We start from the raw sequence: 15,249 nt of genomic DNA on the forward strand, positions 1-15,249 counted from the left end.
TCCGCCCTGTCCCACTCTCATCTGCCTGTTTTGAAAAATGTTAACAACTGAGGTAGCTCCCAATAAATAAATACAAATTAATCATTTGACGTAACTCTGAGGATTCAGTAAACTGAGGGAATGAGTTCCAAACACTTGATTGAAGGATAGAGAAAATGGCAGTGAACTTGGGAAAAGGGGGAGAGGAATCCTGAATGGGCTGAATGGCCTGTGTTAGCGTTGTGCTTCTCTGTGGTTCCACGTCAGCTGCAATCATCGCAGGAAATGCCAACCAGTGGCTAACGCCAATCAGTCACTAACACCAACCAGTCACTAACGCCAACCGGTCACTAGCTGTTGGTGCACAGAAAAAAAATAATTTTAATGCAAACATCTTAATCAGGGTGTGTGACTCTGTCACATGGGCAGAGTCCAGATCCAATCATCCCCACACCACTCAGAGATATATCCATCAAACACACAGACTGAGGTTATTATCAGTGAGACAGGGAGATGGAGCTGACATTGTGGGCAAACTCCTCCGAGCTCAGAGCTGCCCCACTCTGTCCCAGAAACCGAAACATAGAAACAAGGGCCATTTGGCCCTTTGAGCCTGCCCTGCCATTCATTCTAAACTCCAACTCGTTGGAGTTTAGAAGGCTGAGGGGGGATCTTATAGAGATTTACAAGATAATGAATGGGATGGATAGGGTAGAGGTAGAGAGATTCTTCCCGCTTAGAAAGGATAGCAGAACTAGAGGGCACAGCCTCAAAATAAGGGGGGGGGGGGCGCAGTTTAGATCAGGGTTGAGGAGGAACTTCTTCACTCAAAGGGTGGTGAATCTCTGGAATTCTCTGCCCGTTGAAGTGGTGGAGGCTGCCTCGCTAAATATATTGAAGTCACGGGTAGATAGGTTTCTGATAGACAGGGGAATTAAGGGTTATGGGGAGAAAGCGGGAAAGTGGAACTGATCCACTTCAGATCAGCCATGATCTTATTGAATGGCGGGGCAGGCTCGAAGGGCTAGATGGCCTACTCCTGCTCCTATTTCTTATGTTCTCATTATGTTCATGGGTGATCATCAAATTCAGTATGTTCTCCACCTTATTTCTTGATCCGTTTGGCCCCACAAGCTATATCTAATTGCTTCTTGAAATCAGACAATGCTTTGGCCTCAACTACATTCCGTGATAGAGAATTCCACACATTCACCACCCTCTGGATGGAGAAATTTCTCCTCCCCTCAGGTCTAATATGTTTACTCCTTATCCTCAAACTGTGAGCCCCTGGACTCCCGCAACCATTGGGAACATTCTTTCTGAATCTATCCTGTCTAACCCTGATGGAGCTTGTGTTGATTTACGGAAGTGTGGCTAAACCGCAGCTGGATAAAGGAATCCGAGGAGGTGCTTAAGAACCAGACAGGTAAAGGACTAAAATTCGATAGACTTCTGTAGAAACTCCAGTACAACTCAATCAATCGAAACAGGAGCAGGGATGGCCACTCTTGTGGGAGAATCTAGAATGGTGGGGGGGGGCGGTGTGGGGTCAGTTTAAAAATAAGGAGTTGTCCCTTTAAGTCAGAGAATGTTTTCTCTCAGAGGGTGATGCGTCTTCAGAACTCCCTTCCTCAAACGATGGTGGAAGATAAGTCTTGGAATATTTTGAAGGCAGAGGCAGATAGATTCTGGATAAGCAAAGGTGAAAGGTTAGTGGGGTAGAATGTGCAGTCAGACCAGCCATGATCTTATTGGATGGTGAAGCAGGCCCGAGGGGCCAAATGGCCTTACTCCTGCTCCTAATTCATACGTTGGTACCCCACGTGGAAAATACTAGCGATACCACACCGACTGCACACAAGACCCATTCACAGTACGAAGTCTCACAACACCAGGTTAAAGGCCAACAGGTTTATTTGGTAGCACAAGCTTTCGGAGTGTTGCCCCTTCATCAGGTGAGTGCAGGATTTGGTTCACAAACAAACCAAACCAAACTGACCCAAATCCTGCACTCACCTGATGAAGGGGCAATGCTCCAAAAGCCCGTGCTACTAAATAAACCTGTTGGACTTTAACCTGGTGCTGTGAGACTTTTTACTGTGCCCACCCCAGTCCAACGCTGGCATCTCCACATCAGGATCTATTCAGGCCCAGGCGGAATGGATGCTAAAAGTGTTGTGAAATCTTCAAATCTCTGCGTCCCCAACAGCTGCTGTTAACTTCCCCCACTACTTTCTCCTTGATCTGAACAAGCTGCCTCACCATGGGCTCGATTTGGTGTTGGCTGCTGATCTGCTGGAGTGTCCCTCAACAATTAGTGTCTGTTCCAAGTAAGGCTTCATCCTTAAAGAGCTGCAGATCAGAAATCTTAAAGGAATAGACCAAATTAACCTTAGCTAACCAACATCCTCCTGACCACTGCTAACCTCATGAACCTGCCGGGGGAGTTCTACCAGTTTATATTTCACGTGCATTCGCAAGAATCAAAGGAAAGATGTGCCGGCCTTGGAAATGCTCCAGAGGAGATTCATAAGAATGATCCCTGGAATGAAGAGCTTGTGATATGAGGAATGGTTGAGGACTCTGGGTCTGTACTCATTGGAGTTTAGAAGGATGAGGGGGGATCTTATTGAAACTTACAGGATACTGCGAGGCCTGGATAGAGTGGATGTGGAGAGGATGTTTCCACTAGTGGGAAAAACTAGAACCAGAGGGCACAACCTCAGGCTAAAGGGACGATCCTTTAAAACAGAGATGAGGAGGAATTTCTTCAGCCGGGGAGTGGGGAATCTGTGGAACTCTTTGCCGCAGAGGGCTGTGGAGGCCAGGTCATTGAATGTCTTTAAGACAGAGATAGATAGGTTCTTGATTAATAAGGGGGTCAGGGGTTATGGGGAAGAGGCAGGAGAATGGGGATGAGAAAAATATCGGCCATGGTTACATGGCAGAGCAGACTCGATGGGCCGAGTGGCCTAATTCTGCTCCTATATCTTATGGTCTTATGGTACATCAGTGATAAACATGCCTGGTATAGCATGACCCTGAATGGGTCACATTCCTGTGACTCTCACCCTGTCACACTCGTCACAACAAACTTTCTCCCTAACACCCCAATTATAAACACACCACCCCCCCCCCCCCCACCCCACCCCACCCCACCCCACAGGAAACAAAAATATACGCTTTTTAAAAAAATCTCGAATCCTTGTCAGCGGAGAAGACCCAAACTATCAAAGTGACATTTTCCCTTTTTCAAACACGGGAGCAACGCCCTTCACAACTGACGAAAGATTCGTGGTTTTCTGTGTAATTTCTTCCCTTTTTGACTTTTATGCCTTTTTCTTTCCCCCTTCGGATTTCCTTCCTTATATTAGATAACATGAATAATGCACAGTTGGCCACCATAATAGGCCTGTCACAGCTTGGAGGAGACAGGCCTGGATATATGGTCCTCCTTGGTCCTGGAATAAAAGTCAGATTACCTTAGCAACCAAGTATTATCCTCTATATATTCTGTTTTTTCAATTTCCTGCAGAAAGCCTATTAAATGAGTGTTTATGAATGTATATAAATAGGCAGGAACCAGACCACAAGTGAATGAAAAGCTTCTTGAATCCATTTCCTACAAAGGAAATCAGTAGTTAGAATTTGAAATATTGTACGCTGTAAACGGACGTGACCTTCTCTGTTACGCCCAGCTAACCTCAATCTTCCTTCTATGGCTTCTGTGAAAATACTTCAAAATTTATGTCTTCCACTTCCTCCCAATTTTTTTTTTCCAGATGATTTTTCCAAATGACTGTCCTAGTGTCTGTGACCCTCCAACCTTATTGCAACGGTCAAACAAAATTAGAGCCTGCGTGAATCAATTGTTTACTCGCTCCTGAATGTGGGAGCAAAGTCATTGGAGATAAAACCCCAAGTAATTGTAAAGTCACCCCTCACCCGAATGCCCTGATATCCCACAACCTTGGGCGGCGCAGTGGTTAGCACAGCTGCCTCACAGCGCCAGGAACCCAGGTTCGATTCCCGGCTCGGGTCACTGTCTGCGTGGAGCCTGCATGTTCTCCTCGTGCCTGCGTGGGTTTCCTCCGGGTGCCCCGGTTTCCTCCCACAGTCCAAAGATGTGCGGGTTAGGTTGATTGGCCATACTAAGTTAACCCTAGTGTCAGGAGGATTAGCAGGGTAAATATGAGGGGTTACGGGAATAGGGCTGGGTGGGATTGTGGTCAGTGCAGACTTGATGGGCTGAATAGCCTCCTTCTGCACTGTAGGGATTACATGATTCTTAGTTGTAAGATAGATTGAGTTTGTAAAGTTTCTCTATTAGTGTCACAAGTAGGCTTACATTAACACTGCAATGAAGTTACTGTGAAAATCCTCGAGTTGCCACGCTCAGCGCCTGTCCAGGTACACTGAGGGAGAATTTAGCATGGTCAATGCACCTAACCAACACATCTTTCAGACTCTGAGAGGAAACCGGAGCACCTGGAAGAAACCCATTCAGACACGAGGAGACTGTGCAGACTCCACACAGACAGTGACCCAAGCTGGGAATCGAACCCGGGTCTCTGGTGCTGTGAGGCAGCAGCGCTAACCACTGTGCCACCCAGGGTTTGGTGCTGAAAGGTAACTGACTAGGTTTGTGGAGGTTCTCTCAATATTAGAGAAACCATCAAGAACAAACTCTTTATTCACCAATTTCCACCATTACCCAATTAAGATACGTCCTAATTGCGAATATTATTGGAATGCCAGACCATCACAGTAAGTCCACAAACATATTCAGTCTGTAGAATGGTGCAGCAAGCCAAGATATAATGGTTATTAAACCTTTGTGAATGACCTTCCAACTCATGAAGGGCATTTTAATATCAGTACTTCTGCAAAGTGAAACCTTTTCGATCCTTTACACAGTCTGTTTATCACTAAACTGGTTTTGTTTTTGAAGTGAGGGGCGTTAGTTCTGGGAACTGGAAGACAATTTTATTCCAGATAATCAGTGTTAACACTCAGCCTGTCCGGCTCTGGCAGAGTGTAGATGGGACGCAAAGTAAATTTCTCTCTAGTGTGCCGAAGAAAAGCACCTTAAACCCAACAGAGCACCTCACACTGCACCATCCTGATATAGTCATTTCTTTCCATTCATTCAAGGGATGTGGGTGTCGCTGGTTAGACCAGCATTTATTACCCATCCCTAATTGCCCCTTGAGAAGGTGGTGGTGAGCTGCCTTCTTGAACCTGCTACAGTCCATGTGGCGTAGGTACACCCACCATGCTGTTAGGGAGGGAGTTCTATAATTTTTGACCCAGCGACAGTGAAGGAACGGCCGATATATTTCCAAGTCAGGATGGTGAGTGACTTGGAGGGGAACTCGCAGGTGGTGGTGGTCCCATGTGCCCACTGCCCTTGTGCTTCGAGGTGGTAAAGGTGGGGGATTTGGAAGGTGCTGTCCAAGGAGCCTCGGAGGGTTGCTGCCGAGCACTTTCTCGAACCACACATCTTTGTAGATTCTCAAAGCGAGATGACTAATCACTATCAAACTGACAAATGTACTGGGGAGGGTGTGCCACACTGACTAGACGATGATCGATCTTATTTCCTACATCAGCCTGAGAACCAACAAAGTGAGGCAACTTTTCTTCGTCAACCTGGCCTGGATTTAAGTACACGGTGAAGAGTTAATGGTCAGAACTTGACCGCCCTGCTTGCCACAGGAATCGTAGCGGGTGGTGGGGGAACAACCATGAAAAGATCTGTTGACCTCAGGTGGGGATTTATGGTTTCAGAATGAGTGAGGACAGACAGTGCCGTCCACTGTGTTAACCCAATACGTCTCAGTTTCATTTCCCCGAGCTGTTGGAATTCTATTCCACAGAAATATTTTCACCTTAAGTTGATTTTCTGTTGTGGCTCTCTGATTGGCTGTGGTCGCCATGGTTTCCCATCATGCAGTGTCCCTGGGTGATGTCCATTCGTCCCGGGAACCTGTCCGTCCTTGGAAGTGTCGGGGGCTGAAATCTGTCTCGCTGCGTGTGAACTTGACGCCTGGCTCACTCTGCCTGTCGTTCCATTCAATTCACTGTCCTCAGGGTTCGATTCCCGGCTTGGGATCACTGTCCGTGTGGAGTCTGCACATTCTCCTCATGTCTGCATGGGTTTTCTCTGGGTGCTCTGGTTTCCTCCCACAGTCCAAAGATGTGCAGGTTAGGTTATCCAGACAATCCCTACAGTACAGAAAGAGGCCATTTGGCCCATTGAGTCTGCACTGACCACAATCCTACTCAAGCCCTATTCCCGCAACCCCACACATCCACCCTACTAATCCCCCTGACACTAGGGTCAATTTAGCACGGCCAATCCACCTAACCTGCACATCTTTGGACTGTGGGAGGAAACCGGAGCACCCGGAGGAAACCCACCCAGACCCAGGGGGTAGATGCAAACGCCACACAGACAGTCAGCCGAGGCTGGAATTGAACCCAGTCCCTGGCGCTGTAAAGCTGCAGTGCTAACCACTCTGCCACCATGTCACCCTAGGCTGATTGGCCATGCTAAATCCACCCTAGTGTCGGGGGCTTGGCTGGGTAAATGCACGGGGTTATGGGAATGGGGCCTGGGTGGGATCGTGGGTCAGTGCTGACTCGATGGGCTGAATGGCCTCCTTCTACACTGTAGGGATACTCTGTAGTCCACGATAGAGAGAGACAATAAATTTTGAGGGGCGCCACCCCACATTAAGTGGCAGAGTGGTGAAGCGAGGGGAGACACCCCCATTACCCTCCTGCCCATGGTTAGAAAGAATTGTCTGTGCTGGATTATCAATGGTTAATATTGTTTTGCAAAAACTATTACGAGGCAGTTGTACTTCCAAACAGCTGCTTTTATTTCATTTTATAATTTAAAAAAAAAACTTGTTGTCTCTGCCTATTAACTAACCTTACTGAAACGTGTTAAATGCCTGGTTAACTGCTTATGGCTGTTTTTCTATCTGAGTGGGTGCTCACACACGTTCTGTAGCTCAGAGTTCGCAGCTGTTAATTATAGCTGCATTCTTTTAGCAAAAGATTATCAGTTTCAGGCTATTTTTGCTCGCTCGCACGGGGAGCTCAGGACAAAACGCAAAAAGAAGAAAAATGTCGCGCCCCCCCCCACCCCCTCCCCTGCTCCGGAAGGTCCAGCCCAGCACATCCCCCCCCCTCCACACTGTACCCAGCGGGGATTGTGAGCAGGTCCCCACGACCAGGGAGGCCACAGCAGTGCGCCATGTTGGGGTACCGGCGGACCAGTATCAGAGCAAAACTCCGTTCCGATTGTGGTTTACCGTGTCGATATTTGGAACAGAATGAAGCAGTTGGATTGCGATTAAGACGGGATAAGAGGATCTGCGCCAACCCAGCAAAATAAAGCCTCCCCCACATCCCCAGTTATGTCGGGCTGTGTTTACAAACACTAGCATCGCATGATTTATTGCTGTCATTTGAATATTTTAAGATGCAGGGAAGGTGGCCTCCAATCAAATTTTGACTGGAGCACCGCAGAATAAGAGCCAATGCTGTGGCATTGTATCAACAAAGAGCCATCCTTATGGGCCTTCTTTCCATTTTGTTTTTTTGTCCATTTCTCTCCTTGGCTACAGCCGTCACCATCCAAGCCTCGTCCCCATCGAAAACCAACGACAGCTTGCGTTAATAGACACGGTAAAGTGTCCCTCCCCACCCCACTGGAACAAATTGACACTTAGCTGGGGACAGAGACACAGAGACAGGTGACTGAGAACCTGGGCCAAGGATACAGGTTATTAAGGGTGTTATGGAAGGGAAGCTGAGCGGGGAGTTGGAGAGGGTTTGGGGAGGTTAATCGATGGAACTTGTTTGTTACAGAAAAAGACATCACAGGCACGTCATTTTTTCAGTGTTAGCAGCTGGGAACTGGTAATGTACCAAATTCTAGTCAACTTGCACCAATCTTAGTTCTCAGTGGCTTCAAGGTTTCAGGAATCTGAACCTAAATCTCTGGAATTTAGGAGAATGAGGGGAGATCGAATTGAGGTGTACAAGATGATAAAAGGTCTGGATAATGTGGGTGTGGAGCCTCCTGTTGTGGGACATTCTAGGACGAGAGGTCACAGTCTCAGGTGTATCAAATTTAGAACAGAGTTGAGAAGAAACTACTTCTCCCAAAGGACAATCTGTGGAATTTGCACCCCCAAAACGCGGTGGGTGCTGGGACAGTGAGTAAATGTAAGGAGGAGTTAGACATTTTTAATTGGGAATGGGTTGAAGGGTTATGGGGAGAAGGCAGGAAAATAGAGAGGAGGAAGATATCAGTCATTGTTGAATGATGGTGTAGTCTCAATGGGCTGAATGGCCTACTTCTGCTCCAATATCTTATGAACTTATGAACTCTGAGAATAAATACGATGATGAAGTCAGTAATACTCCTGCCATAACAGGAATTGTGAGCATTTACCATTAGTGTAATTCCAGTGCCGACCAAATTGTTTCTGCATTACTTACCGATCCCACATGTGGAAATCTATTCTGCAATGTGTGTAAAGTTCACGTACACAGTGATGTTATTGCATAAAGCAGTCAGAACTAACTGCTCCCAATATTACTGGTTTAGTTTTAGTTCCTTTCTTAGTGTCAAAAGTACATTAACACTGCGATGAAGTTACTGTGAAAATCCCCTCGGTGTCACACTCTGGTGCCTGTTCGGGTACGCTGAGGGAGAATTTAGCGCGGCCAATGCACTTAGCCAGCGTGTCTTTTGGACTCTGGGAGGAAACTGGAGGAAACCCACGCAGACACGGGGAGAATGTGCAAACTCTGCACAGAGAGTGACCCAAGCCGGGAATCAAACCTGGGTCCCTGGTGCTGTGACACAGCAGTGCCAACCACTGTGCCACCGTCTGCCACCCCCCCCCCACCCCCCCCCCCATCCACTACAATTGTTTGGCACTAAATGACACTAATAGTAAATGCTCACACTTCCTGTTACAGCAGCAATATTACCAACTTAATCATCTTATTAATTCTCAAAGTTTATGATATAGGATCAGAATTAGGCTGTTCGCTGGTCAGTACGTTGAAGGTGGTTGTTTCCACATGGTAGATGCTGCCATGATGGGGGGGGGACGGGGTTTTCCGATAGCGTTCGCTCCCAGGTCGGAAAATCCTGCCCAAAGTCAACGGACATTTGCATGATCTGCGCCCCGCCCGCTACGATTCCCATGGCCGGCGGGATGGGAAAATTTATCTCTTCCGTGTAGATCAGCTGAGCCGGCCAGGGGAAAATGAAAGGAAGTAGCTACAAACACACGAAAGCCATGTCTCCCTTTCCCAGCTTTGCAGACGTAAGGGTCAGGATAGGAATTAGAAAAACTGTGTACATGGTGGACTTGAAGAATGGAAGGCAGTAGTCAAGTTATTAAAGCTTTGCCTAATATTGTAGTCTCATTTGTTCAATTTTCTCGTGATGTCAACAGATCATTTCATCCATCTTAATGACGCCCTTTAGTCAGACTTTGTATTTCCATATCTTGCAAATGTTTATTTATATTGTGACTTAATGATCTTGTTCTGACAGGTTTCCTCTGTGCGATTTACTTTAATCTTAATCGAAACTGCATATTGCGAAGCTCCGCTGGTAATTAATGTTAGCCATTCCCATTTTTACATATTCCTTTGGTAAATACGAAACTGCTATATGGTTGCTAATTTGCTTAGCACCGTGAATATTTATGATTCTTCTCCCCCCCCCCCCCCCCCGACCCCCTTTCTATCTCCTCCTGATCCAGAGTTGAACGAAATTGATGCACTGAAGAAACCTCAGGAAAACTCAAGATGGCTGCCAAGAGGAAAGGTGGCCTGAAGCTGAACGCTATCTGTGCCAAGCTGAGCCGGCAGGTGGTCTACGACTACGGGACGGAACAGACCGAGCCAGAGCCCAAGCCTCAAGAGAACGACGGCGCCGATGGACTGCGCCACGGCGACCAGGAGGGGGACGCAGACTCTCCCGAGGGGCTCCAGGACATCCAGAAGCTGGAGGAGGACAAGAAAAGGCGGGAAGCGATAGAAAAGTGGGTGAACGGGGAGTACATGGACGAACACGGGGACCGGAGTGAAGATAGGGTAATAAAGGCCGGCGAGGGGGGCTACGCACCCCCGGAAGGAGTGTACATGCTGCAGCCCAAAGGCTGCAGTGATGAGGAGGACAATGATGGCGCCCAAGGATCACTCGATGGCAGTTACATGGATGACAGAGACTCGGAGGAAGTGGGACCAAAAGAGGAAGGTTACAATTCTTCCAGCGAGGCCAGCCTGAGGCAAGCAAGCATTGCGTCTTCAGGTGAGTCACACTTTCCCCCCCAATACTTTCCACTTCCGTTCTTCAGACTGGTTTGAAAATATTTTTCTCTGAGGGGACGTTTAGCCTGGGCTCGCGAGCTGAAAAAAGTAATAAAAATCCCACTTGTACACTTAAAAAAAAACCCCACCATAAATGTATCTCCCCTTGTTATTGTCAGAAACATTACTATTTTAGCTGTCACAGGAAATACAATCAAAACTGAAAAAACGACAGTTCAGAATGAGAAAGGTTCGTAGGATTCCTACAGTGCAGAAGGAGGCCATTCGGCCCATTCAGTCTGAAAGGGTATCCCACCCAGGCCTACTCTCACTGCCCAATCCTCGTAACCCTGCCCATTTACAATGGCCAATCCCCCTAACCCGCACATCTTTGGACTGTGGGAGAAAACTGGAGCATCCGGAGGAAACCCACGCAGATACAGGGAGAAACTCACAAAGTCACACAAGGCCAGAATTTAGGTTTTTCTTTAGGTTTTTATTTACTCGTGTCACAAGTAGGCTTACATTAACACTGCAATGAAGTTACTGTGAAAATCCCCTAGTTGCCACCCTCCGACGCCTGTTCGGGTACATTGAGGGAGAATTTAGCATGGCCAATCCTCCCAAGTAGCATGTCATTCGGACTATGGGAGGAAACCGGAGCACCTGGAGAAAACCCATGCAGACATGGGGAGAACATGCAGACTCTGGGTGCTCCAGTTTCCTTCCACAATCCAAAAGACGTGCTGGTTAAGTGAATTGGCCACGCTAAATTCTCCCTCAGTGTAACCGAACAGGTGCCGGAGTGTGGCGACTAGGGGATTTTCACAGTAACTTCATCGCAGTGTTAATGTAAACCCACTCGTGACACTAATATTAAATAAACTTAAAATGCATGTTGTTGGGACAGCAGGTTCGAGGGGCAGAGTGGCCAACTCCTGCCCCTAATCTGTATGTTTGTGTGTCTGTGTGTGTTTTCAGTCAATCTATGTTAAGTGGCCTGTCCCAGTGACTTGGGGTTTGAGATTCATCAGGGGAGAAGTGGGGGGGAGTGCAATGATTGTAATTAAACCGCAGCACACGTCCTTAAGCTTGTTTGTGTGAGGTGGGATGTGTGAATGCGGGGAAGGAATGCACATCCCATGTTATGAATGGAAAACTTCCAGCAGTTTGGTCTGGAGACTCAGAATATGGCGAGATTGACTAGGTTAGCAGTGTTTTCACTGGAGTTCAGATGAATGAGGGGGGATCTCATAGACACTTGTACAATTCTAACAGGACCAGACAGCGTAGATGCAGGGAGGATGTTCCCCATCACGGGGGAGTCCAGAACCAGGGGTCACAGTCTGAAGATTTGGAATAGACCATTTAGGACGGAGATGAGGAGACATTTCTTCACCCCAGGAGCGGTGAGCCTGTGGAACTCATTACCACAGGAAGTAGTTGATGCCAAAACATTGGATGTATTCAAGAGATGACTGGATATAGCACTCGGGGCGAATGGGATCAAAGGTTAATGGGAGAAAGCAGGATTAGGCTATTGAGTTGGCCAATCAGCCATGATCGTGACGAATGGCGGAGCAGGCTTGAAGGCCTGAGTGGCCTCCTCCTGCTCCTATCTTCTGTGTTTCAATGAGAGGGTTCTGCATTTCCCACAGACGCCACCAACTGACCCGACAGACCCCGTGAGGTGTTGCCGTTGAGCCTAACAGACATTTCTGTCCTGTCTTTCCCTCAAAGATTCAGGCTTGGAAGCTTAATTATCAAAACTATAATTAGTGCCGCTGGTTCACGTCTCTGAGATTGGATTTCCTCCTGAATGTCAAATCTCACAACAATTAAGAGTCGCATCAGCGCAAGAAAAAAAATAACGTGCAGATTGAACGCGGGATGGGGCAGTGGACTTCCCTGGAAAGGACACATTCTTACCTCAGCCGGTATTTGAATGAGGTGCGGATCACATGAGGCTAACAGCGGTTGTTTGTCATTTACTTTGCATCAAAATGTGGCCAGGGTCTGGGCTGCCTTTCGTGGAGGAATGTGCAGACTTTACGTGCAAAGATTAGGGCCCTTCATTCAATACTCTCCAATGACACATTCTCCTGAACCGGCCTCTGATACAGAAATATGAAATTATCTGAAACCCAGGGCACTAAAGGCAGGAGATGACATCATTGGGAAGAAATATGATAAGGTCAATACATTTTTACACTATTTTTAAAGTAAGATTAGCTGACACTCTGTCAGAACAAATTATTCTCGCTGAATTCAAGCCTTCTGAAGCCTTGCATACCCCGTGTCGGCCTCCACCGGCGATTCCTGGGCCCAGTTCACCACCATGAGAAAGGCTTTGGTTATTTTGGGAAACCATTTACCCAACAGACTCAGAAATGCGGGCGAGTGAGGTTCAATGCAGCGCCAGATTTAGATGATAAACACAAACACACTCGAAAATATAAGTCCTTTTCTTCGGCGCTGCTTCCCGTGTGCTTTTTCCCTTTCTGACTGCGGAATTTTCTTCCCGTTTCTTGATATCGTAGAATCCCTACAGTGCAGAAGGAGGCCACTCAGTGCTTTGAATCTGTAGCGACCACAATCCCACCCAGACCCTATTCCCATCGCCCCACATATTTACCCTGCTAATCTGACACCAAGAGGCAATTTAGCATGGCCAATCCACCTAACCCGCACATCTTTGGCCTGCAGGAGGAAACCCAGGCAGACACAGGGAGAATGTGCAAACTTCACACAGACAGTGACCAGGGCTAGAATTGAACCCGGGTCCCTGGTGCCGTGAGGCAGCAGCGTTAACCGTCGTGCCACCGTCAGTTAAAGTTGTCACAGTCCCAGGTGACCAAAGGCTCCCCTCAAAGAGGAGAGAGCTGACCGGTGGTGATTGAACCTGGGGATCACCATCCCTCAAGCAAGGGGTAAAGTTAAGGAGTTCTGAATAGCCTCAGCTGTGAGGGGAATTGAACCTGCGCTGCTGGGGTCCCTCTGCGTAGCTAACCAGCCGTCCAGCCAACTGAGCTAACCCTATAGGCACGTTCACTGCCGTGTCCCACACTAGCCAACCCGCAATCTTCTTGCATTGACTCGAGAAAGTTATCTCGCCACCTCTCGCTTTCAGTGAGGTGCCTCGCTTAACAGAGGTGACACGGGGCGAGCTGCACAGGATCATCCCACTGACCATTCGAAATGTCGGGGAAATCACGTGCGACCTCTGTCGACATTTCCAAAGTCCACGGTTGATGGGTGGGATTTTCCCATTGAAAGAACCAAGCTGACGAATCACCTCCCAGTAACGGGATGCACTTCCCTTCCAGACCTGTGTTTTGACGCTGATATTGAGATGTCCCCTGATTCTCCAGCCCTGCCGTGCTGGGATCTGCCCCGGCAGACGCGGCAAGCCACTTCCGGCAGGACCGCAAGATGCCAGCAGGGGGCAGAGTCCGGGGAATCCTGGCCAAAAAAATCCAACACCAACGGAGCTAACCAATGCGAGGGCCCAAAGACCGTGCTTAATATTTGAGACGTGTCATGGGGATTATAGGAGACGGGTTTGAACTTTGCACCTCTCTGTGCAACTGAAGGTTCCTCCTAAACCTTCTAGAATCATCTCAGCCACGCCAGGTAACAATGGGTAATAAAAGCCATTGTTGTATTTGTGAGATTTTAACTCAAGAGGGAACTTGACCTGAGAAAAGATTAAATAGTATGAAACTCGGGGAGAATCTTTGTATCCAGAACTTGTGTCTGCAATTTTCTGGAAGAGGACTAACATTTAATAGTTCTGGGTTGAGAATATTTGCGTTGGTAAGCCCCAGTTCCTCAGTGACCTCGCACCAGTGGCACAGTGTCTCAGAGGTGGAGTTAGCTGCCATTCTCCCAGAGGTGAGAAGTCAGGTACATCCATTGTCTAAGCTTTCTTTACAATCTCTTTCACCCAGCAACCAAACGGCTCTTCCCGTTCCTGAATTGAACCCCGCTGCACAAACACAAGGAATATAGGAGCAGGAGGAGGCCATTCAGCCCGTCAAGGCTGTCCCACCATTCAATTAGACCGTGACTGGGTCTTCGTTTTATCTACCTGCTCTGGTTCGATACGATCATTGGATCCCACACCGGGATGGTGAAATATGAAACTAGATTCAAACCCTCTTGTTCTTGACAACCGATTCATTTACAAAATACAGCTTTACGTATATCTGCCCCCTCCCCACCACTTACAGTGTCCCAGCATTCTCCCTTTATACATGCTCTAAGTACTCAATGTACCGCACCCTAACCAAACAAAAATCAAACAATCTCTTAGTTTTGATATTTTTAATTGACCCAAAACCTCAAGAGGTTTTTGGTTGATTGAGTTCCATATTTCCGCTATTCTTTGTGTGAAGAGGAAATACTTTTTTACCGCATGGTGGCACAGTGGTTTGCACTGTTGCCTCACAGTGCCAGGGATCCTGAGTTCGATTCCCGGCCTGGGATCACTGTCTGTGCAGAGGCTGCACGTTCTCCCCGTGCCTGCGTGGGTTTCCTCCGGGTGCTCTGGTTTCCTCCCACTGTCCAGAGATGTGAGGGTTAGGTTGATTGGCCATGCTAAATTAGTGTGGGGGGGGGAACTATGTGTGGTGTTCCGGGAATAGGGCATTGGTGGGATTGTGGTCGGTACAGACTCGATGGGCTGAATGGCCTCCTTCTGTACTGTAGAAATTGTATGATTCCACTCGGAGGGTGGTGAGGGCCTGGAATGCGCTGCCTGGGAGGGTGATGGAGGCAGGATGCCTCACATCCTTTAAAAAGCAACTGGATGAGCACTTGGCACGTCAGGGCTGTGGGCCAAGTGCTGGGAAGTGGGATTAGATAGGCAGGTCAAGGGCTTTCATGTGTCGATGCAGGCTCGATGGGCCAAAGGGC

General features: G+C 47.8%; 1 protein-coding gene across 8 annotated transcripts in view; it reads left to right on the forward strand.

Annotated features, from left to right (window-relative positions):
* The window catches only part of casz1 (castor zinc finger 1), a 399,080-nt gene that overhangs the window by 278,086 nt on the left and 105,745 nt on the right, over nt 1–15,249 (forward strand). For 7 of the 8 annotated variants that reach the window (XM_080215435.1, XM_080215434.1, XM_080215439.1 and 4 more), the window contains one exon: nt 9,783–10,333. In XM_080215435.1, coding sequence (XP_080071561.1) covers nt 9,829–10,333 — 505 coding nt within the window. In that variant the 5' untranslated portion in view covers nt 9,783–9,828. Of the gene's footprint in view, nt 1–9,782; nt 10,334–15,249 lie in introns of those variants that run through there. The other variant, XM_080215441.1, reaches the window with a different exon arrangement.

The sequence above is a fragment of the Carcharhinus amblyrhynchos genome, chromosome 30, assembly GCF_965287045.1.
Source record: "Carcharhinus amblyrhynchos chromosome 30, sCarAmb.v2.hapA, whole genome shotgun sequence".
NCBI lineage: Eukaryota > Metazoa > Chordata > Chondrichthyes > Carcharhiniformes > Carcharhinidae > Carcharhinus > Carcharhinus amblyrhynchos.